Below are 23,014 nucleotides of genomic sequence, written 5' to 3'. Positions count from 1 at the left end.
TGCATTGTTGTGTTACCCGTCTGACATTAGGACTCTGGAGTACCTGGCAAAGCACCTGGCTCACCTGGCCACGCTCAGCCACCAAACCAACATGCACACACGCAACCTGGCACTGGTGTGGGCACCCAACCTGCTCCGGTATGTCCCACCTCACAAGTATTAAGTAAAAGAATGAATAAAGTGAATAAATGAAACATATTACACATGACGGTAGACTGTGTCTGTATGAATGTGATTTTACAATAATGACCGTCACCCAGACAGGTCCAGAATCAGTCCAGTGTGAAAATGACCAACGTTTAATAGAAAGTGATGGTAAAATAGCAGATAATCTTGGTGGCTTCAGTCTGTCCATAACCTGTGAAGCACAGTGTAGAATATCCTGCACAATTAGAGGATTTCGAATTCATTTCTAAAGGCTAGAGATATTGCTGTATTCATATTTATGCAGCATTTTACACTAATATGTTTCCTCCTGTTAATACCCAGAATAAACCCAGACATTATTTAAATACTCTTGAATTGTTTGATCTAATTTTATAGAATATAATGGACAACAGACCAGTTTTTTTTTTTTTAAGTAAAATTGGAATTGTTGTTATATGTTTCTTATTTGTGTTGCCTGTCTGAATAATACATTTAAAAGTGAACATTTTATTAATAAATTAATCTTGTACAGACATGTACAGTACATGTAATGCTTTGTGGTGTGTGTGTGTGTGTGAAGTTCTAAGGAGATCGAGGTGTCGGCGTGTAACGGTGATGAGGCCTTCCTGGAGGTTCGGGTGCAGCAGTCGGTGGTGGAGTTCATCCTGAACCACACGGAGCAAATCTTCAACCATGCAGCTGATCCGCCTCGACCCAAAGAAGGTTCAGTCACAGGTTCAGAAACATTCATTTTCATTTTCTTATTAACTTTATACAATGATATGATTATAAGACAGGATATGATTAGTGTTGTTTACCAATAATAAGAGAATCGTCAAATCCAAATCAGGGTATTTCATTTGCTTTTTGAGATCTTACATGAAGATCTCAGATTTTCTAAACCTGCTTTATCGTGATTGGTGTCGTGACACTGGGCTCAAGACAGGAATTGGACCTTGGACAGGGTACTAATTAATCACAGGGACTCGGCCATCCCTCATATTTTTATATAGATGCCTGGTCGGATGATAGCACCTCTGAGAATTAAACACCTATCTTAGCGTTGTACTGCACCACTTTCTTAAGCGCTTATCCAATCAGGGTCGCGGGAGGGTGCTGGAGCCTATCCCAGCTTTTCAGTGGGCGCAAGGCACACAGTAACACCCTGGACAGGGCGCCGGTCCATCGCATGGCAGACACACACACACTCATTCATCTATATGGCAATTCAATGTCTCCAATTAAGCTGACTGCACGTTTTTGGACCGTGGGAGACAGTGCTACCCACCGTGCCGCCCCGAGCCTTCTTAGACTTTATTTAAATTCTTGAATTGTAGTCAAATGGTTGCATTTGAACAAAATCTTCACAATAAATATGTACCAGTTCCTTAATAAAATGTGCATTTTGCTTCAGCATTTTTCTTGTATTTACTGCTCTGTGTGTAAACACGATTCTGTCCTTCAGCCGAACAAGAGCATTTGATTGTTTTATCAAGTTTATTGTAATTCAAGGCCCTTACACACATTAGTTTATTAAACACAAGGCTTCATCCCAGGTGACTGATAAGTAAAAACATCCAAGCGTTCGAGATCTGACCTTCCAACATTCTGGACACTAGATCAGAACATTAATCCTCCACTGTCCCTGTAATTATGATGGTAAATACTGAGAATCCTTGAGGGTGGAGGGTCTGAACGCAATGAAATTAAAGCCAAGGCCGAAAATACAACAGAGAGAAAAAAAACCTCTGGGCCGAGATCCAGCAGCAGCAACACAAACATGTAATGAGTGAGTGTGAGTAAGTAAACATGAACTCAATGCTAACGTGGAGCGTGTTTACGTTCGGTAACGACCACACATGATTAACAACGGTCTGTGGATGTCTGACATGTTCTGTCCTAGCGTGTGTGAGTTCCTTATAGGTTCACCAAATCAAATCAGGGATCAGCTCTGGATCCACACCCAACTGGAACAGTACACAGGAAATAATGCACATGTGAAGAGTTGTTTCTAAGGTTTATGTGTGCGTGTGTGTGTGTGTGTGTGTGTGTGTGTGTTTACAGGTGCCAGTGTGATGTGTGTGGAGAAGTATGCCACGTTGCCAGCGGTCGGTCAGTGTCCACCCATGAAGCTGATGAGCCTTGAGGAAGCTCAGGCTCGATCGCTCGGCCCGAATCATCCGGCGAGAATCGAGCGGCAACGAGAGAACAGTCTGCCCGACACCAGCACGGCGGCCATGTACCACACCGTTATAGAGCTCAGTGAGAACAAGTATGCCCCACACACACACACACACACACACACACACACACACACACTATTAGAGCTCAGAAAGAACAAGTGTGCTGCATACAGACATGCTGAAATGTTTACTGTATACACACACACACACACACACACACACACACACACACACACACACCAGGACACGGTCAGGTTATTTTAAACTGTAAATTTGCCCAACAGCAACAGTTAGCACATACACACACACACACACACACACACACACACACACTGTTATCCTTGCTCTTTACCACTGTGTAATTTGGCTTACACTATCACAGATGTTATTCTATAGCTGTTACACCCAAGGTTACACAAGCACCCCTCCCATAAAACACACACACACACACACACACACTTGATTTTATGAAAAGATTTTGATTATGAAGAGAAACGCTACGAGTCGACAACAAATAAATAAAACAAAAGTCAATTCTAGCGGTTGACAGCATATTATATTTATATGATCACGATGTATTGTGGGTGTAGACGGACTGATCATTAACCATGCACGGTTTTACGACCGTTCATTCAACATTATCAGCGTGATCTATGGAAATTCATAGATCGAGGTCGAGAAGGGCATCCAGCGTGAAAACCGTGCCAAGTCTGGTACGCAGACAGAATCCGCTGTGGCGACCCCTCAATACGGGAGCAGCCGAAATAAATGGAATTCATTTATTAGGATGTGCTCTCAATTTAAATAAAAAGGGTTATTTATACTACATTATACTCAAATAGCACATACAAATTTTAGAACCAAGCACAAACTCAGGGAGAAGCATGACAAGGCTTGGTAGAGGGATGGATTAGGGTGAACAGTTAGAATCGAGAGGGAAAAGATGGGTTTTCAGTTCAGATTAAAATGTGGAGAGTGTTGGCTTGTTGGACTCGAGGTGGAAGAGAGATCCAGAGTGGTGGAGCCAGCCTAGAGAAGGCACGATCGCCCAACCCAACCCAAAAATGAGTTGATATTGATGATCTAACCAGAAAATCGGCTTCCCCCTAGCATTCCCACGCCCTGTCTCCACCCGATGTCTGTCATTTTATTTGTTCAACGTAGCTTATTACCATGATTAGTGTGTGTATACTGTATGTACCTCGGTTTGTCCTGTGTTCCTGGCTGAGTATTGCCATGCTTTCATAAACAGTTTGTTCTAGTTTCATGTTTACCTTGGTCTCAGTTTATGTTTGTAGCTCTTGTTCTCGTCCTCCTGGTCTTGTCCTGTCATGTCAAGTCAAGTCAAGTCAAGTCAACTTTATTTATATAGCGCTTTTTACAATAGACGCTGTCTCAAAGCAACTTTACAAAATCCAGGACCGACAGATACAAAAAAACCCTGTTGAGCAAGCCGAGGGCGACTGTGGCAAGGAAAAACCCCCTGAAAATTACAGGAAGAAACCTTGAGAGGAACCAGACTCAGCAGGGCCCTCCGTCCTTCTTGGGTGGCCAGGAGGAAACTTTAAATAAATACACGATTTACACAGAGCATACGAACACAGAATTAAATGATCTAAAAGTTATAACTGGTAATAAATAGATAAATAATAATAGAGTTGTTATTCGCGCTAGTCTTCAATAATGTCTGTAGTGATTTCTTGTCATTCTTGGTGCAATTACTCCCGACCCGTCATATCCGGCAGGAGCAGCATAGTTGTCACGGCAGTCTCGACTTTAATCCTTAACCTCGGCGGTAACCTCATGTCCTGTTCCTTTCTTACTTTCTAGATTTTGCCCTAATAAAGCGTTGCTTTTTAAACAGGATGGTTAGTTTCGGCACCCAAAAATGTCAAAAAACACCACTTTATATGATGTGTATTATTAAAAAACACCCAGACCCCTTTATAACTATTACGACATCTTTATACATCATGTAATGACTACACTGCATACAGATGTTTTATACACATGCTTCTCTACCAGTATTAAAAAAAAATCTTCTTTATGACATTAAACTATCTTCATTCCTAAATACATTTTATTTCCAGCTATGCCACTTAAAGTTTATGCCAATATAATTTTGTGTTTTGGTGACTGAAATCGATGTTCCAGAGATGTAAAATGATTATATTACAATATTTCTACATATGGTTAGGCAGTTGCATCATCTGACTGATTAAACATGTTAAAAATAAAATAATATGTTAAGGCTTATTTTAGAACATAATAATGATTTGGACACACCACATTCACGCCAGGACGCTGACCCGAATACAGCTCCCGTTGAGAAAATTCTAAATCTTGGACATCAACACTTTAACTGTCCCACTTTATTATTCACACGTGGCTAATTCGAGACTGTGGCTCATTATTTTCCGAGCACAGTGTGTAAGTTCTCATCGAGTTCCTCACTGGTGTCAGCTCGTAGTCACAGGACCGTCTCTGTTGCTTGGAGATTTTTGCTTTTCTCAGCCCAGCTCATAACACGACCATGTTATTAACATTTTAGTGTCACTGTTGTTGTAAAAATGAACCACCAACTAAATATCATCTGCTTAGTGGTGGTCCTGTCGTTTACATTAATAAACAGGGTAGAGTAGGGTTACAGTCAGTCACTGTGTACCTACGTTATGTTTACAGGTGATAATCTATTTGTACCAAACATTTCAAGCCTGAAGTTCAGTTGTTTTATGACTTATTTAAGTTTATTATATCAAAGGTCATACATTTTAGTCTTTCATCACAACAGCTTTGGCAGTTCTTACCCCTTTAATGGTCTGAGCTTACTTTGAGTCTAAATACTTATACTAATAAGCTGTATTTAAATAATCTTGTTTCTAACCTATATGTCAACTTCATGAACAAAATCATGCTTTATTTTTGTGATCATCTCTGTTTGGTAGAGGCTCATTAAAAATACAGTGTGCACTAGTAATACATATATTGTTTTGTTGTTGGTTTAGTCCCAAGAAACTAAGAAATGCAAAGGAATAATATTTTAAACATGATTTTCTTGGTGAGACCAGTACAGTGTAAACATGCCTTTATTTAACTGATTTTATTTTATCCCTTTGTGGTGTAACAAGGGTGTAGAAAGTGTGTCTTTAATTTTAATATTTTCATTCTGTTTTCATCAACCGGGAAACACTGTGCACAAGGCAGGAACACTCTGGACAGGGCGCCAATCCATCTCAAAAGCTTCGACCACAATTATCCTAACTGACAAATTCAGCAGTGAGGGTTAATGGTGTTGTAAGTGGGGTAATGACACGCCTCATCTCTTCCTAACAGGAGGAAATTCTCTGGGAAGTCAAAGAAGTGGAAGTCCATATTCAGCCTGGGTCGGTCTGTCACTGACGCCAAGGGGAAACTCAGTCGCAACGGGAGTGTGTTCATGAGAGCACAGAACGTCTCAGGTACAGTGTGTGTACTGTGTTAACATAGACAAAAAAAATTTACATCTGAGGGTGCTTAGCTGGTGCAGAGGTCTGATGCCACGGTCCATGACCTGCCAGGTTTGGCTGGTCTAAGATAGAGAAGGGCAGATTGTGAGTGACCGCCTCCTTGCTGCTGCAACACTGAAGCTCTCTGTCTGATTTTTAGGATTTTATACCTTTTTGCAAGATCTTCCACAACCTTCATTTCAATTTAAACATCAATGTGAAACAAACAGAAAGATCATGCTGTTGTTGGTTGAGAGTTGAGAGCTGGTGAAGGTAGTAGGTTTATTGTGGTGAAGGACTCAGGAAAGAATACCTTCCCAGCAGGGTTTGGTTGTTTGATGGCTGATCATCGTCTAGTCAAAGACACGCTGCTCCAACGTGTTCTGTGGAACTTTCCACAGTTGAGAAGTTCCACATATGTGGTCACCTCAGAGGGACGCTGAAGACTGCTCATACATGCTTGCATCTTCAAATCTTTGTAAATAAAGTCCTACGAGGAAATGTGCTCAAATTAAACTCATAAATCGAATGATAGAATAAATGAAGCTACGACACACAGCACAGCTAGCTTAATAGTTGAATGTAAACCTAGAACGTCCAGCGACGGTGCGAGGCTTCATGTTCCGTCTCAAATACGGAAATTCTCGTACGTGTTTTGACCCCCTCTTGCGTCCACAGAATTGGTTGTTAGTTTTCCAAGCTCAGTTACCCGAGTCGTGTTTTTAGCTGCTTTAGGCTTCGACATCTTGGACGTTTTGACTAAGCGATTGCTAACTGAATTGCCGTAGGATTGTAGGATTGCAATGATGCCTCATAGTGCAGAATAACCAGTAAACGTGAAGCACTTAAACACTTACATTTGCATTTTACATTTTCAGCGTTTAGCAGATGCTTTTATCCAAAGCGACTTACAGTACTGTGACTGTATACAGTCTAAGCAATTAAGGGTTAAGGGCCTTGCTCAGGGGCCCAACGGTGGCAACCTGGAAGTGATGGGGCTTGAACCAGCAACCTTTTGATTACTAGTCCAGCATGTACAGTCAGTATCAGATCAGAACCTTTTGGTTAATTACTTGTGCCTTTATATTACTGAATATACTGGGAGTAGATGCTTTACATGGTCTTCGTTACTCCATCGTAGGCAAAAACAGGATTTTACTTCCCAAGAATCTAATGAGACGTGCGGCCACACATCATTATCATATTAATAATGAATTATTTGAAATGTGTGACACTTTCACTCAGTGGTGTTTGTAAAATGCAGTGTGTGTTTTCTCTCCACACAGAGAAGACTGTGATACGACCATCGAAGAGCATGGACTCGCTCTGCTCACTGCCAACAGGTGGAGCTATAACACCATCATCACTCAACACAGTGTTAATGCATATGGTTAAATAATTTCTGCTCAAGTGGAGATAAAAACACATGAAACGCAGAACGCACTGATGATTAAGTGACATCTGCATGTGTGAAGTGGTACATCAACAGTCAACAGACCTGCGGGTCTCCTGTGAAAAGCCTGTTTATCCATATTACACCTGTGTTCTAATCACTCGTGCAAAACCTATACAGTAGTATTCTAAACCGCATGGCTTTAATATTGTAGCTACACGATATAACAGTTTAATTTCTTACATTGTCATATTTTAATGCTTTAATGCTTTAAATTTAACCCATGCTCACATATACCAAATACAACAATTGTACTCTGATCTCCCAACACAGATGACGATAAAGCTGCAGCAGCCGGAGCAGCGAACGGCTTCTTTTCCCATGTGGCGAAATCCCGAACCCTGGGCTCAGACATCAACTACGACCCGAACGAACAGGATTCAATGTGGGAATTTGACCTGCGGAAAGCCAGCGGGGTCACCGCCCACGGCCCGAGCGCCCAAAACCCAGAATTTTCCCATGCTTCATCGTCTACGTCTCCGTCTCCCGCTTCTCCTGCGTCCGCTTCCTCTCCGCTTCAGCGAGCACTTCCCGAGCAGCTCAAGGTATACAAAGGGGACGAGTCGGCCACGTGTCGGCCCACGTCTCCGAAGAATCGCCGCACGCTGTACTCCGGTTCCCACAACGGCTCGTCCAGGCCGTCTTTCCCGGGCAGCCTGTTCCCGCTCGAGTCGTCTCCGCGGCATCAGCGCAAGGCGCTCAACATCTCCGAGCCGTTCGCGGTGTCTGTGCCGCTGCGCGTCTCCGCCGTCATCAGTTCCAACAGCACCCCCTGCAGGGTGGCGGGGAAGGGAGGCACGATGAAGCCGGGCGAGAGCGCTGGATTCAGGGAGCCGCTTCACAGCAGCGGCGGGAGTTCGGATTTACGAGACAGGGAGAGGCTATTAGGGGGCAGAGATAACCCGCCCGGCAACAGCGGCGGACACGGTATCTATAGCAACAGCAACAGTGCCGTCCCCACTGAGGAGAGTCAAGCGGTGGAGCGGGGCACCGGGGTGGTCCCATCCGACACAGCGGCACAGAGTAAGATTCAATTATGTATGTGGGCGGGTGTGCATGTGACACCGGCTCAATTATTCAATTAATTTGAAAGAATATTTCTATTGCAAGTTCTATTGAATTCACCATAATGAAGCGCTTCCTCGTTTCCTGTGAGGATCTGCAGTAGAAGTGTTTGTCTGAATAGGTTAATGACATTTCTGTTGGGAGCTTTTATAGCAAATTTAAATCAAACCTTAAGTGCCCCAATAGTCACGAACTAATTCTCATGATCAGTCCAGGATGTAAATTCGCTTCTAATCAGGTTTTACCACGGTTGTTCTGCGTTTATCGTTTCAGGCAGCGACGCAGAGCTTAAAGAACCGCGCGGCAGCGTGAGAGCGTCAGACGACCGGATGCCGACTCAACCCAAAACGACAGGAACCGCCGAACACATTCCTCGATCCCCTGGGAAAAAACTGGATGCTACACTAATGCAGCCTAATGAGCCCAAAAAGCTGGAACAACTGGTAAGATGAGCACTGGAGGCTTCACAGAGGCTTCATCATTTCTTTATTTTTGCTTATAGGTTTGAAGTCGGATCAGTTTTATTAGTTTTAAGTGTTGCATTTTATTTTTTATTTTGCATGTGTATTTTTACGCTTCTTCTAAGCAAAATTCAAATCCCCAGCATTAACATACAGGCATGATTGGCTGTGTCTGGAATGGAGAGGGATCTGATCGATATATACAGTCATATAGAGCATATATTTAGCTTATTATGTACAGTGGAACCTCGATTTAAAAAGAACTGTCCGATTGGTTAAAATTCCCACGAGAAGCGTACCAAGACAGTAAGTAGTTCAGTAGATGTCCGCTGGCCGGCGCACGTCTCTCTGTTTACGTGAGTGTTAGGCTTTATTTTGACAGGAGGCTCTCTTTGTTCTACAGCTTGGTTATGCCTTCAAAAGATGAAGAAGGTGTTAAGAGAAAGAGGCATCTAGGTATTGCTGAAAAGTTAGAAAGTGGAAGGGGCGTTTCTGTGGCTCGCGTGTGTAAGGAGTAAGCAGGGAAATTCAGCGTAGAAAAGTACAGCACGTTCATTTTAATATTTATTTACAGGTTTTACGTTGGCCGGCACGGTGGCTAACTGGGTCCTGGGTTCGATCCCCAGGTGGGGCGGTCCAGGTTCTTTCTGTGCGGAGCTTGCATGTTCTCCCCGTGTCCCCGTTTTCCGCCCACAGTCCAAAAACATGCAGCCAAGCCAATAGGAGTCGCTGAATTGTCCTTTAGGTACTTAGTCACTGGGATGCACAGACCCAAGCCTGGATAATTAGGGAGGGTCGTGTCAGGAAGGACATTAAAAGCTTTGCTAAATCAATAATCCGGATCACGATCCGCTGTGGCGACCCCTAACGGGAGCAGCCGAGGAAATAGATAGATTTACAGGTTTTACATTACCTATTTACAGTGTCATATGTTTTTCACGGATCAGTGCTTCCCCCTTTAAGCCCGTTAAATCGAGGTTCCTCTGTACTTATAATGTGGAATAACAGCCGCTCAGGTGGCGCAGCGGTAAAAAGACACGCGCCGCAACCAGGGCTGGATTTCGAAGGAGCGTCGTTTCGAATCCAGCTCTGCCTTCACGGTCGAGGCTGGGCGGCTATGGACAACGATTGGCCTGTTGTCCGGGTGGGGGGCGGGACTTGAGACCGTAGGGGATGCTCTCTCAGGAACGGGGCGGTCGCGCCCTCTGCTGGCTGGTCGGTGGCGCCTGTATGGAGACGGGAGGGGGTGTGGCGGAGTGTGTGATCCTCCGTGCACAGTACTCTGCCACGCTGCACTCGTCAAGTGTGGGTGATAAGACGGTCGATTGGCTGTGCACGTTTCGGAGGAGGCGTGGAACGGCCTCGTCAGCCTTAATCAGGAGCAGGAATATGCACTAATGAGAGGATGATAGATAAGATGAAAATTGGACGCGCTAAAATTTAGGAAAAAAAAAAAATAATAATAATGTGGAATAACAGCTCACCACAAATAATGTATTTTATAGGACGTCAAGCCAAACGGTTCGGATCTGTGGTCCCATACGCACCCCGAGCTGAGAATCACAGAGTGTGAAACGAACGTACAGACAGACCAGCTGAAAGCCAGCGGCTCTATGAGTAAAATCACTGGAAACGATGGTGCTCTGAAGCTTAACGCTCACGCTAAACGCAGGAGCAGTTTACCCACTCACCCAGTATCTACAAAGGAACACTTCAAAGACATCATAAAAGGTCTAGTGACCGACCATACAGGTGCTACTCTTTATACCCCGTCAGAAAGGCTATCAAAAGAGGACGGTAGATGGAATTACCTGGACAATGCCGATAAAAAAGATCACAAAAGCTTTGATTCTTTTGAGTCGTCGGACATCGGCGCGAACGCGCTTCAGCTCTCACCTTTCTTTCACATAAAGGAGACGGACATTCTGCAAGACGCCGAGCCTTGGCCTTCCAGCGAAGAGTCCTGTGCGCATTCCGTCGAGAAAAATGCGGACGCCGATACAAGTGCAAATTCTATTTGTCGTAGTGATATCGATCCATCTTCTGCTTCGTCCACCGACAAGAATGAAAAGGGCAGCGTTGAAAAGGACAAGGACAGAACGAAGACGGACAGGGGCGGTGTTAAAATAACACCCAGAGTAATCAGATGCTTGGACAGGCCTCCAAAATGTCTGGACGAGAAGCTGCTTAGCATAGAAATACCAAATCAGGAAGAGGAAGACGTCTGGGGAAGCCAGCTGGCAGGACTGGATCAGGTAGAACCCTGGGAGGACCTGAGCACCACTAAAGAGTGGGTTACAAGCCCACTACACTCAATAAAACTGGAAAACCTTTTCCCAATGTTTACAATGCCGGTGACAGATCCAGTCCCTGAAAGCAAAGAGTCCAGTATTGAGCACATCCAAGAAAGCAGAAAGGATGAACGTGAACATGTGAACGTCACAGGTCCACCTGATACAATCACAGAACCAGACTCTGCTCTGTCTGCTGACGTTAAAGCACAAGTGGACGAATCTGGTCTTGAAAAGGCAACCGAGCTCATTCCTGATGCCAACTTTGAAGGGATTAAAGAGAAAGCGAACGCAGAGACTAAACAGGACATTCCGCAGCTCGCACAGCTCAAGCCTGGCGTCCTCCAGGAAGAGATGAACAGACTACCGAAGAGAAACACTGGAACTCAGAAACAGAAAGGTTCTGCGTCTTCGCAGAGGTTTTTCCGACAGGCGTCTCATGAGACCTGCATTGCTCAGAGGAACGAGGAAAAGTCTGCTCCGAAACACAGACCGTATTCACTAAACCTGGATCTGGGACACCGGTGCATCCGGGACATCTCCAACCGGCAGAACCTCGATCTCGATTACAAGAGAGGAGAACCGAAGCTTGACGGATTGTCTCCGGAGCTGGAGATGTTTTTGAGGGACCGACAGGCACCGGTGCGTCGCAACTCGGCGCCGGTGAGCGTGTCTTCTGTGCGCACCGCATTCATGATCAAGACGGGCCAGGCCAAAGCCGTCCCCGTGATCCCTCCGAAGCTTCAGTACAGCCACGTACCCAGTCCGGTTCCTGAGAAAACGAGCAAGGGTCAGGAAAAAAGCGGACCAGAGAAGATGAATGTAGATAAAGCAGATTCTTTGTCTCCTCTCCAAGTAAAGAAAGATCCCCAAGAGGAGCGGGAAAACTGCAAACCATTGCCAAGGATCCAAAGGCAGGCGTCTATGGAAAAGCCCTCAGAGACTGGCAAGCCGATGCCTGAATTCCCAGTACTGAGGAGAAAGCGGTCTGCCAACGGGGACTCTTTCATGGACTGTCCCAGACCGGAACGATCCACCCTGCATCAACGATCGTCCTTCCGAAATCGCCCAAGGCCTCAGAGCCTCATTCTGTTCAGCCCCCCCTTTCCTATTATGGATTATCATCCAGTGGGAGAAGATGGTAAACAGGCCTTATCACCCATCAAGAGTCCTGTTGAAAAATCACCCCTCAACGTTCTGACGAAGGAGCTTTCAGAGAACCTGAAAACGCCGGATGGGGTCACGCTACGAAACAAGATGACTTTACCCAAGAGCGGGCAGAGATTGGAGACCTCAACCAGCTGCTTTTACCAGCCTCAGAGGAGGTCCATGATTTTTGACAACAGGAGCAACCGACAGATCGAGTGATCGCTAACATACTGCTGAATGTGATCAGGTTTTATTTGTATTCAATTCTTGCCGAATGTTCTTGCAGAACCAGGTGTGATCTTGTAACTTAGGATATCACGATCCAAGCTCTTGCGTAGCCACCATGCAGACGGTATCTTTGTAAAACAGGCTTGTGATGCGTCTTGAAGATGACGATGTATCTGGATGGACCTGTACGATGGTCACAGTGGAGTCCGGTTTAGCGTAACCTCTGACGCCTCCTCCCGCGGCAGGAAGAGCAAATTGACCCACTGTGGTCCCAAGTGGACTACAAATCTCATCAGTGCTTATGCGCTACAGCTGACTCCGGGGCTATTTAACCAAGCCCAGAGCTCAGCTCCTCGCTGGGTCAGTGTTCTTGCTCTTTAACCCTTTAATGGTCTCATCAAGTAAATAATATTTTTGCATTTCTAACTGTAGATTCTACCAACAACAAAATATATATATATTATTAGTAGTACACGTGTTTAGCTTCTACCAATGAGGTGATCACAAAATAAAGCAACTTTTATGGATGATTTTTAGCTGCCAGCTTCAAATTGACATGAAGGTTAGAAAAGCTGATTTCCTAAAACCATCTACCAATAATTTTGAGTCTAACACGTCAACCAAGGAATAGATACGACCCAAACCAGACCATTAAAGGGTTAAGAGTGTACAGTTTGATTCCTTTCCTTGCAGGGAGTTGTGCTAAACGATTCAGCAAAGCGTTTCTGCTGCGTTTAGTTGGGACAAAGGGAGAAGGATCAGTCTGCAATCGATCACGGCATTCTGGTGGACTGAGTAGCTGCTTTGCCGGGTTCAGTTGCAGTACCCTGATTCAGTTCACAGCTTTAGCCGTTCATCTCCTTTGTTAACTAAAGCTGCTGGTTAGTGCACGTATTGCACATAGAGCTTGTTAGTCCAAAAATATGGCCATTTTGGCTTTCTTATTGCTCCTGATTCTGTTCTGCCCCTGTATTTGGGTTCAGTCTCCTTCTCGTATCCTCAGCACCGTTGTTACAAATAATGTATTCACTGCGCTCATGACACTCACATCCACAGCGATGATGGACAAGCGCAGATATTTCCTGCTACATCCCATGTCCTGAATAATATGTAAATTACCGTCCCAGCAGTCTGCCAATTGTCTCACTATTCAGCTGAACATTTAGTAGCTTGTTACACCAAATCCCACCTTCAGGGGACGTTAAAATTGCTTATATCTTTCAGACTGAGTTTGATCCCACGCTAATAAATCTACATTCCCGCTCGCTTCCGCACTCCATACTCTCACGTTTCGTCCTTAGGAGATCACACCTGGCTCCGCGAGGCTACCGTCGACTGAACAAGGTGCCTTCCAGTTCTACGAGCGATAAACGTAGAATAGGTTCTTAATTGCTGCTGCTGGTAAGGAATTCCATCGCATCAAAGATAGCACTTCAAAAGATAAGAGCATTTCATCAATAGGTTCAAAGCTAACTGCTGTATGTATCTGGCTCAAGTGGCCTTGCACTAAATATTCACATAAGTGTTACATAAATCCGGAATTCAGAGCTTTTTTTTTTCCTAATTAGGTTTAAGATGGAATTAAATCCTGTAGTGTGGGCATTCAATCGTTTATTTCATACCTGATTTAAAGATTCAAGGATTATAATATCAGCCAGATTCAAACGTAAAGCGTTGAAAATGCCCCTGTGGGTTATTATACTGAATGAAAAGAAGACACTTGTTTACAGTATTATATTATATCGGTGCTTAAGAGAGAGAAATGAAGGATGAAATTACAAAAGCCATTCACAAATGTATTTTTTTATGAGTGTAGGGTGTAGTAGATTTGAGCCGTGACAGTATATCAGAAACGCAGTGTTATAATAATGGTGCAATTAGTGCTGAATGTCTCAATGCACAATATGAAGGTTTATATGAAGGAATAAAAGGTTAACAGCTTTAAATCCTTGCACATTTAGGCCACATTATTTTATTTTCTTTGTTTAGTTTATCCGATTTAAAATCGGACGTGTTGCAGAAAAACAAAATCCAGTACAAATGTGTCTGCGCTCCAAACACGCTACTGGCAACCAGCACACAAAAGCAGGAGAATCCTGCTGTGACATACAACAGTGAACAAGCGGCGCGTTTCGTTTCTTTAGCATCGCACCGTACAAACACAGATTATAATTTTAAATGAAGATCATGAAGTAAAACCTTTTAAATTGATCAGATTTTATGCTCAATGTGCAGCCGTATCTCCAGTTTCATTGTTTTCATTAAAGTGTATAATATAAATAAGGGGAATATAGCTAAAAAGAAATGATTAAACTCGTTGGGCTGGACTCATTGTTCGTCAGTCACGTTACAGACACGCCCTCAAAGCCCCAAAGGCACCGACGGCCCCCCACCCGTGCTAAATAACCAGGGTTGTGGGCTCTGATTTTTTGCAGTACACGTGGTAAATCCTGAAAGCAAGTGCACACAATTGAAACCATGGCAGCGTTTATCAGAACAGCTCACACTACAGTGTGTATATTTACCATAAAGTCGTATTTACATACAAACCATTAAGCTATAACAATCCTAAAAGCTCGTTTTATTATAATATAATCACTAAAATGCTGATGTTGTATAGAGTTTGTTTCATTTACCAGCACATCTAAAGAAAAATAAGATGTAAACCAAGCATAGCGTGATGAGACGTAGGTTCACGTGTAGCTGGTGCGGATCGAACCGCTTGTTTAAGTGCAGGCGCCACATAATTCACCTCAAGAAATCGTCCTAAATATGAGTCCGACACAAATCGGCTTTTGGATATAATTGTGTTTTGCTTGCTCACTTGAAATCTCCAATTCACAGGAATACTCTAAATAGTTAATATAAGTTATAATATAATATAATATAATATAATACACATTGCTGCTTAAGGAGGGTTGTGTTAAGAGGGGCATTCTGTGTAAAACTGCGCCAAAGCAGGTAAATACTGGAGTAGCCAGAAAAAAGTGTAAAATGAATCGTGAAATTGTTCATACATTTATTGAAGTATTAGCTGCCACGTAATGCTTAAATAAATGTAAGGAAATTAAAGATGCATTGGTATGAAGTTTTGTAATGCTACAGCCACTAAACAGTATTTTTCTACCGTAGGTGTATGATGAAGTGGATTTTACACAGTAGATTTTTGATGTAAATAAATTGCCAGTACTGAAATTACAATTACAATCTTTGCTCCAGCAGGGATTCATGTATTGAATTCTATAAACCTAAATGATGCCATCCGTTGTGCTAGCCGTTCTGGTCAATGATTTATTGTCATTTATCTGAAAACCCTGTTTGTTAACGTTTTATAGTATCCTAAAAGCCCTTGATGTCACTAAACGGGGCTGAATGGTAGTTTACTGGGGCACCTGAGACCAGCATCTGAATGAAGTTGACTAGACGTGTTGTTGAACGTGTTTAAGAATAAATGGATCACTTGCAGAGTGTACAGTTCGACTGCAGTATTATAAACGTAGTACAAATGTTGATCTATGCCATTACTGGGCAAAACTACCAATCAAATGAACCATAGAAGCATTTTTGTGACTTCACCAGGGATATAAATGCTGCCTGAAATCGCTGGCTACCTAAAGTGGCTCGTTCTGAAGGGAAATGCAGGTTTACCTCGTGTTCGGCGAGATATTGTATTGCTGCAGGTTTGTCTGTCGCTTTTATACGGTCTGCTGAATAATTATTACTGTATCACTGTCTTACTTTTCTTAAAAATGTATTTAATGTTAAAATAAATCAACCATAAGAGGAAAAGATTAACCAACCATCCACCACCCACCCTAAATGCAAGCGTGATGATGTGGGTAATGTTATTATAGGGATTTTTTAATTCGCATTGCATTTTACTTATTCATCCTGCCAGCGTGATGCTTGTCGCTGCTTAGGGGATCCGGGTTTGATCTGCGGTGTCAGTTACTGTCTGTGTAGTCTTGCGAGGCCATCTGATATTCTCCTAACAAGATTTGGTGTCTTGGGAACGTTCTTAGAAAAGTTGGCTACGAACGGTGGTAAAAGCTAGCACGACTACAACCACTCAGCCGAAGCCGGAACACCAGAGGAGTTCGATCCAACACACACACACACGAGTCAAGTCTTAAAGTGTTTAAATACACATTTATTGTACATTTTACATCCCAAAACTGGATCAAATATCATCAGGTGTGCTACGTAGTGTGTAACTATACCAGTCAGTGTGAATAATTAGCGGCCCACTTCATTGGCCACCTTTATAAAGTGTGATTGGTTTAATAATAGTTTTTTTTTGTTACCACGCCCCTTTAAGCTTAAATCTTTGACAAGATTGTTCAGAATGTCTGGTTAGATGTGTGTATGTTAGACTGCTGTCTTTGTGAAGTTTAACACGGTTCTCCAGCTTCCAAACCATGCCAGTAAATGGAGAACTCAGGCGACTCTTAAATATAGTGTTACAGATCAGTTACTGAAGATGAATTTTGTCACTTGCTAGTGTGCACAAGGGAGCGGTGATGATATTCTGAAGTGTTCCTGAGAACAATGTGTGTTTATGATGGTGGAATATTGTAAAAAGAATTATTGGCACATGCCAACCGGTGGCACTCGACTAAATGTTTATAAAAAAGATAAGATACAGCTGATTGTACAAAAACTGCCTGGAAATCAAAAAGCATGTATTTATTTATACAATTTATGTCTATTTCTTACAAAGTGGGGATTTATTTTCTCGTTTCTGTTGTATAAAACCCAGATTTGTTATTATAGGTAAATGCTGATATTTGAATAACCACTTGTGGTCTTTGTATAGAGAACACACTTTGATTTACAGTGGATTTGACATAAAATATGATGCGTCTCTGCTGCGAGAGGGTTGAGTTGTTGGGTATCTGTTGGCATCGGGGTTTTTTTATCAGAGAAACTGAATGACGGAAATGTATGAGCAGTAGGACTAGAGAGGTAAAAATGTGTTCAGATACTGATTTTACCACGTCCACAATGTCCTCCTGATAAAGGAATGTTACTGAGATTGCTAAAAGCTATATTGAATTACAGGATGTTTGAATAAAGATTGTAGATTCTATGTTGTTAATACCCGTTTAAACCAAAGAACACTTGTTTTTATTTTAAAATGTTTTTATATCGCTCAAACTGGATTTATTCTATATATTCACTGTAAACAGCAATAAATATACTTTATATTTACTGTACAAATCTACACGTTGTGATTCGTGGTGCTTCCACCTGCCTTTGTTTCTCTGGATTCTGAATATACACTTATAGAAATAATGTACTTGGACAGAACAATGCTCATGATGCGTCATAATGGCTACAGATTGCACTTATGATATTGGATTTATGTGTCAATGTATAGGTTGAAATGTGTGAGCTTGTGTGGTGTAATGCTGCTTAAGTTCCAGCGGTTTAAATCCCAAATCCCAAGCTGGGCTCATAAATACAGAAGGTGTATGGTTGTATATGAACCTAACCGTTGTGGGGGGGGGACACACAGCCGTGCACCCCTAGCCTCCGTCCCAAGCTCAGATCAATAGAAGGGCGGTCAAATACACAGATGAACGATCTGCTGTGGGGATGCCTATTGGGTGCAGCCGAAATAAATCATATACAGTATATATAGGTTGAAATCCGTATGTGTGTGTATGAACCAATACTCAACACAAGCTTTTGTACAGACATGAAATAATGAAAAAGCATTACAACCTTACAACTGAAAAGAACTGAAAATGATTGCAGTTGATGAAGGTTTTACAAATGGCTGATGGTTCATACAAATGGTTCTGATTAGCCGTGCAGTAAATTCGTTATAAAGTTCAGCAGTTTTTTATACTCGGGCTGATCAGCGCAGACAGTCGGGCTTTGTTAAGATTTATAATGTTCCTAATTAAAAGCAGCCTGTCAAAGGCAGAGAGAATCGAAACGTCCTGTTCTGAGCTTCCACTCTGAAATGCGTTTGCCGTTGGTGTGTACTCCGGCCTCTGTTTTTAGCCCTGTGCTTCTGGCTGGCCTTAAATCAGACTGAAAGGATGTACTTAACTGAGCTTTATGTGGCACAGCTGAAACAGCAGATGCAGCTTCAAAGTTCAGGATGATGACCACAGAGATACAGTGTAAGGAGAACCTAGTGCAAACAAAGACTTCCTTTATTTCAGCCGGCAAAATAGCCTCGCGCTAATCTCTGTACGCTGTGCGATCCCGCTAGTTTTATAATCCGGAACATAAAGCAACTTTCTTTTTGGGTCGGTATAGAGCTGAGCTGTGAGTGGCCACTTTTCAGGGCTGCTTTAGTGCTGAAGTTTTTCTTTCCTTGTGAACAGCTATGAAATCATTTATAAACATTACAATTGTCTTGATGAACAGGCTAAGTTTAAGGCTACTGAACTGTATTCAACCACAGATTATGCATTAAAAACGTCGGCATTGAAACGTATTATATATTTTTTTCATTTTTCAAACCCAAAATAATGTAAAACAATGTAAATGTAAATAAAACAATTACTGACACGAGACAGAAACAAAAAATACAAATAAAACAAGTATTAATACATTCAACCAGTTAGTGCATATATGAAAATATATTTTATATTATTGATAATATTCGATCATTCATTGTATGTTTTACTATCACTTTATCCTGGTCAGGGAAACACCTCGGATAGTTCACCAGTCCATCACCAGTAGACACTTGGGACAATTTCTAAAAGCTCCAATCGTTCTCTCTGCCCGATTTTGGACTTGTGGAAACCGGATCACCCGGAGGAAACCCAGACGGCCGCAGGGAGAACATGCAGCTCTACACAGGAAGGACACAAAGGAAAGAATCGAACCCAAACCCTTCTTACTGTGAGACGACAGTGCTATGCACACCGTGCTGCCCCATTATTACTAATATTATTAAGTATTGTTTTATTTATATACTTATGAACCTATTTTAACCACTTTTATTACTGAATTATCTTCAGTTAAAGTTGATCCTTTATTTTCTCACATATATTGTTGCTTTAGACGCTGCATCAACAGAAAATAATGCCCTGATTTAAACACGTGAGGTTAACCTGCTCTTTATTGTATAATGCAAAGCCACGTTCCTGAGAATCCTACTTCGTTATCGAAGCTTCACGTGACTGGATCATCTTCTGTATCTACACGGACAGTCAAAAGAAAAAAACTGTTTGATTCCTTATTGTAAAGTTAAAGTGCAACAGCTACACAGCTAAAAGACTCTCAAAAGGCTCTCAAAACCATGACCCTTTCAAATTTGATTTGTGGTTTGATATCAGGAATTGCTCAGTATAAAATCTTCACATTTTTGGTTGTTTTACTGGGTAATTGGTTCTTTTTTCTAAGATGAGGAACATTAAGGCTTACAGATCCAAAAGGAATCCAAAGGAATGAGCCAACACTAGTTAAAGACACCGCTTTTACATTAATTTGCTGGGAAATGAATGACATCTACATGATAAAAATAGGAAACACACACCGTACCTGCTCTAACATGAAGTGTAAAGGGTCAGCTGGTCTTTCATAAAGCAGGTTCTCTGTGATTTCCTGATGAGACAGTAGAGAGAAAATGAGATGAATAATAACTGAAGACCTCACCGCTGATTCCTGCCTCTCATAACACCGGGTCGTCCCTTACGCTGCTCGTTTTCTACATTAATACAATGCGCTGCTCACAAAAATAAGAGTTTTAATTCCGGCTCCGGTTGAGCTTTGGCAGCCGTGGTGTCGGGTCATCAAATTGAGCTCTAATTTCAGAGTAATGATAAGAAACAGTAAATGGAATCCAGTGTACGTGTGAGTACCACGTACGATCATTTAATCATGTTTCCCTGCATGAATAATACTCATTTCCTTGATATCCTGAACTGTAAGTACAGTAGATTGAAAGTAAGCTGTAAAATGTATATACAGTTACAGACACACAGCGTGTAGAGATCCGAGATCCGTTCTGACCTGATATATCTGAAGGATATTATGGTTCTCCACGTATCTTACTGAGCGCTCATAAGGGCCCATGTAGGCGTCGTCAGTTGGACTCTCAGCTGCATCCACTGCTTTAGTTGCTGTTCCTGAATCTGCCATGTTAACACATCACTTTTTGACTGTGAGAAAAGGCAATTAAAAGTGAACTCGTTAATATTTGATTGTTTTTCTGATGCAAATAATGTGGAAATATTTGAAGAACACAGTGAAACAGAACTGCAAGTGCTATCATGAGAATCTGAAGAACACCAGGACTTGTTTTCATTCATCCTGTTACCAAAGTCTTCACTGCTCACAAAGGAAAACATGCAGACTCCCCTGCTAAACGGCCGGCATTTTATGAAACGCTGGTTACAGGTGAGTGAAAATGGCATGTGCGATCATTTTGAAATATTAAACATTCGCAGGTCTGAGTATGAGCCTTATTAGGATCGAATGGTTGGAAACAATGTGGACACCCAAACAAAACATCCATTTGTGCATGCTGAACATCTCATTCCAAAACCAAGAGTATACGTACACTATATGGACAAATGTATTGGGACACGTGACCATGATCTTGTTGGACATGCCATTCCAAAACCATGTGCACTTTCCATCATAGCTTTAATATTATTCACTCCTCCGGGAAGCCCTTCTACAAGCCTTTTGGAGTGTCTGTGGGAATTTGTGCCCAGTCAGTGAGGTCAGGCATTGGTGTTGGAAGAGAAGAGAACGCCTGGCTCATAATCCAAGTGGAATTCATTCCAAATAAATTGAGTTGGAGCTTCTTTGCACCCAACTAGTCAAACCATATCTGTATACAGGGGCAAGCCGTAGCCTAGTGGTTAAGGTACTGGACTAGTAATCAGAAGGTCGCTGCTGTTGGGCCCTTGAGCAAGGCCCTTAACCCTTAATTGCTCAGACTGTATACTGTAACTGTAATGTAAGTCGCTTTGGATAAAGGCGTCTGCTAAATGCCGAAAATGTATTGAATTAATTATAAATGCTGTAATTATAATGCTGTAAAAGAAAGGGGATTCCCCAAACTGTTGCCACAATGTTAAAGGTGTATTTAATTTAACTAGTGTCTATATTCATTATGTACAAAAGTACATAACTTACCACAGCTGAGTATTTACTAAATACTGAGTTTCTACAGATTCGATGATAAGAGTTCAGCTGTGCGGAACACTGTTACACCGAGTTACGGTACAGTTAGGAACGCTTTTCTGTTAAATAACTAAGCAGCTATAGTTCAAACTAAATGAAATGATTTTCCGTTCACTTTCATCTGTATTATAGAACCTTTTACCTCTTCAGTGTGAGGGTTTATGGCTGAATTTAATCAAAATGAAGTAAAACAGTCGCGGTGTTTCCCCTCAGTTCAGCTCAGCCTCCCTTCTGCTGTTCCTACGGGCGCGAATAATCACACGGTTGCCCCGGCAACCGAGCACGAGACACCCAGCTGCACGAGTCAACCGACCGTTTATTTTCAAATCACACGCTCGCGCACTAACAAGGACGCGCTCGTAACGGTCACCAGTTCAAATTTCAACCGTCAGAATGTGAGCGGGTGAGTGATGTACCCGGATGTTCCTGAGGTAAACTTGTTAGGATAGAAGTAAACGCTTCCAAATTTACCTCAGAATTTTAAAAATTAAAGTTTAATTTAAATCTGTTTATAATATTTATTCAGTAATCTAATAAATAGCTGAATTTATTTTGATTTTACTTAATTTATCGTACTGTTAGAACAATTCATTCTCTAAATGTATTTGCACTAAATTATGAATGAACTTATAGTGTAAATTTAGAAGAAATGAACTTTTGTATTATGAACTAAACTTTTTATTTGTTGAGTTTTTTTTATAGTAACTATTACAATCACAAATGTAAATGGTGTAATAAGTAATAATAATTATTATTATTATAAAGCACTCAGGTGGTGCAGAGGCAAATTACACTAGCCCAGTACCTCTCAGATCTAGGGTTCAAATCTTCAGGGGTGCTATCAGCCGGTTGGGCGTCTACATACATGCGATTGTTTAGGCCCCATGATGGATTGCTCCTGGTGATACTGGTGTATTAATACAATCCAAGCAATTGAGAGTAGAGGGCCTCAATCACGGGCCAAACACTGACAACCTGGCAGTAAAGGGGGTTAAACCAGTGACCTTCTGATTACCAGTCCAGGATTCCGATTATGCCCCGTGTAGCATGTACAGTGTATCACAAAAGTGAGTACACCCCTCACATTTCTGCAGATATTTAAGTATATCTTTTCATGGGACAACACTGACAAAATGACACTTTGACACAATGAAAAGTAGTCTGTGTGCAGCTTATATAACAGTGTAAATTTATTCTTCCCTCAAAATAACTCAATATACAGCCAATAATGTCTAAACCACCGGCAACAAAAGTGAGTACACCCCTAAGAGACTACACCCCTAAATGTCCAAATTGAGCACTGCTTGTCATTTTCCCTCCAAAATGTCATGTGATTTGTTAGTGTTACTAGGTCTCAGGTGTGCATAGGGAGCAGGTGTGTTCAATTTAG

The 23,014-nt window shown here is 42.1% G+C and overlaps 3 protein-coding genes across 3 annotated transcripts in view; 2 read left to right on the top strand and 1 right to left on the bottom strand.

Annotated features, from left to right (window-relative positions):
* Nucleotides 1–17,674, top strand: part of arhgap31 (Rho GTPase activating protein 31) — a 39,248-nt gene extending 21,574 nt beyond the window's left edge. The window contains exons 5-12 of the mRNA XM_062988431.1: nt 31–138; nt 728–882; nt 2,212–2,419; nt 5,664–5,788; nt 7,102–7,158; nt 7,542–8,291; nt 8,607–8,776; nt 10,300–17,674. Of these exons, the coding sequence (XP_062844501.1) occupies nt 31–138; nt 728–882; nt 2,212–2,419; nt 5,664–5,788; nt 7,102–7,158; nt 7,542–8,291; nt 8,607–8,776; nt 10,300–12,453 (3,727 nt within the window). The 3' untranslated portion in view covers nt 12,454–17,674. The remainder of the gene's footprint in view (nt 1–30; nt 139–727; nt 883–2,211; nt 2,420–5,663; nt 5,789–7,101; nt 7,159–7,541; nt 8,292–8,606; nt 8,777–10,299) is intronic.
* A 1,857-nt stretch (nt 17,675–19,531) lies between these two features.
* tex55 (testis expressed 55) lies at nt 19,532–21,886 on the bottom strand. The gene is made up of 4 exons (XM_062988435.1): nt 21,767–21,886; nt 20,443–20,591; nt 19,972–20,034; nt 19,532–19,628 (listed from the first exon to the last, which is right to left on the bottom strand). Exons 2-4 carry the CDS (start codon nt 20,569–20,571, stop codon nt 19,584–19,586), a joined length of 237 nt encoding a protein of 78 aa, XP_062844505.1. The 5' UTR covers nt 20,572–20,591; nt 21,767–21,886; the 3' UTR covers nt 19,532–19,583.
* A 104-nt stretch (nt 21,887–21,990) lies between these two features.
* Nucleotides 21,991–23,014, top strand: part of zbtb20 (zinc finger and BTB domain containing 20) — a 102,548-nt gene continuing 101,524 nt past the window's right edge. Inside the window, exon 1 of the mRNA XM_062988433.1 lies at nt 21,991–22,027. The gene's annotated coding sequence lies outside the window, so the exon portion shown is untranslated. The remainder of the gene's footprint in view (nt 22,028–23,014) is intronic.

This window comes from Trichomycterus rosablanca, chromosome 26 (genome assembly GCF_030014385.1).
Source record: "Trichomycterus rosablanca isolate fTriRos1 chromosome 26, fTriRos1.hap1, whole genome shotgun sequence".
Lineage (NCBI taxonomy): Eukaryota > Metazoa > Chordata > Actinopteri > Siluriformes > Trichomycteridae > Trichomycterus > Trichomycterus rosablanca.
The sequence above is the reverse complement of the archived record's forward strand: the minus strand, read 5'-3'. Positions and strand labels throughout refer to the sequence as shown.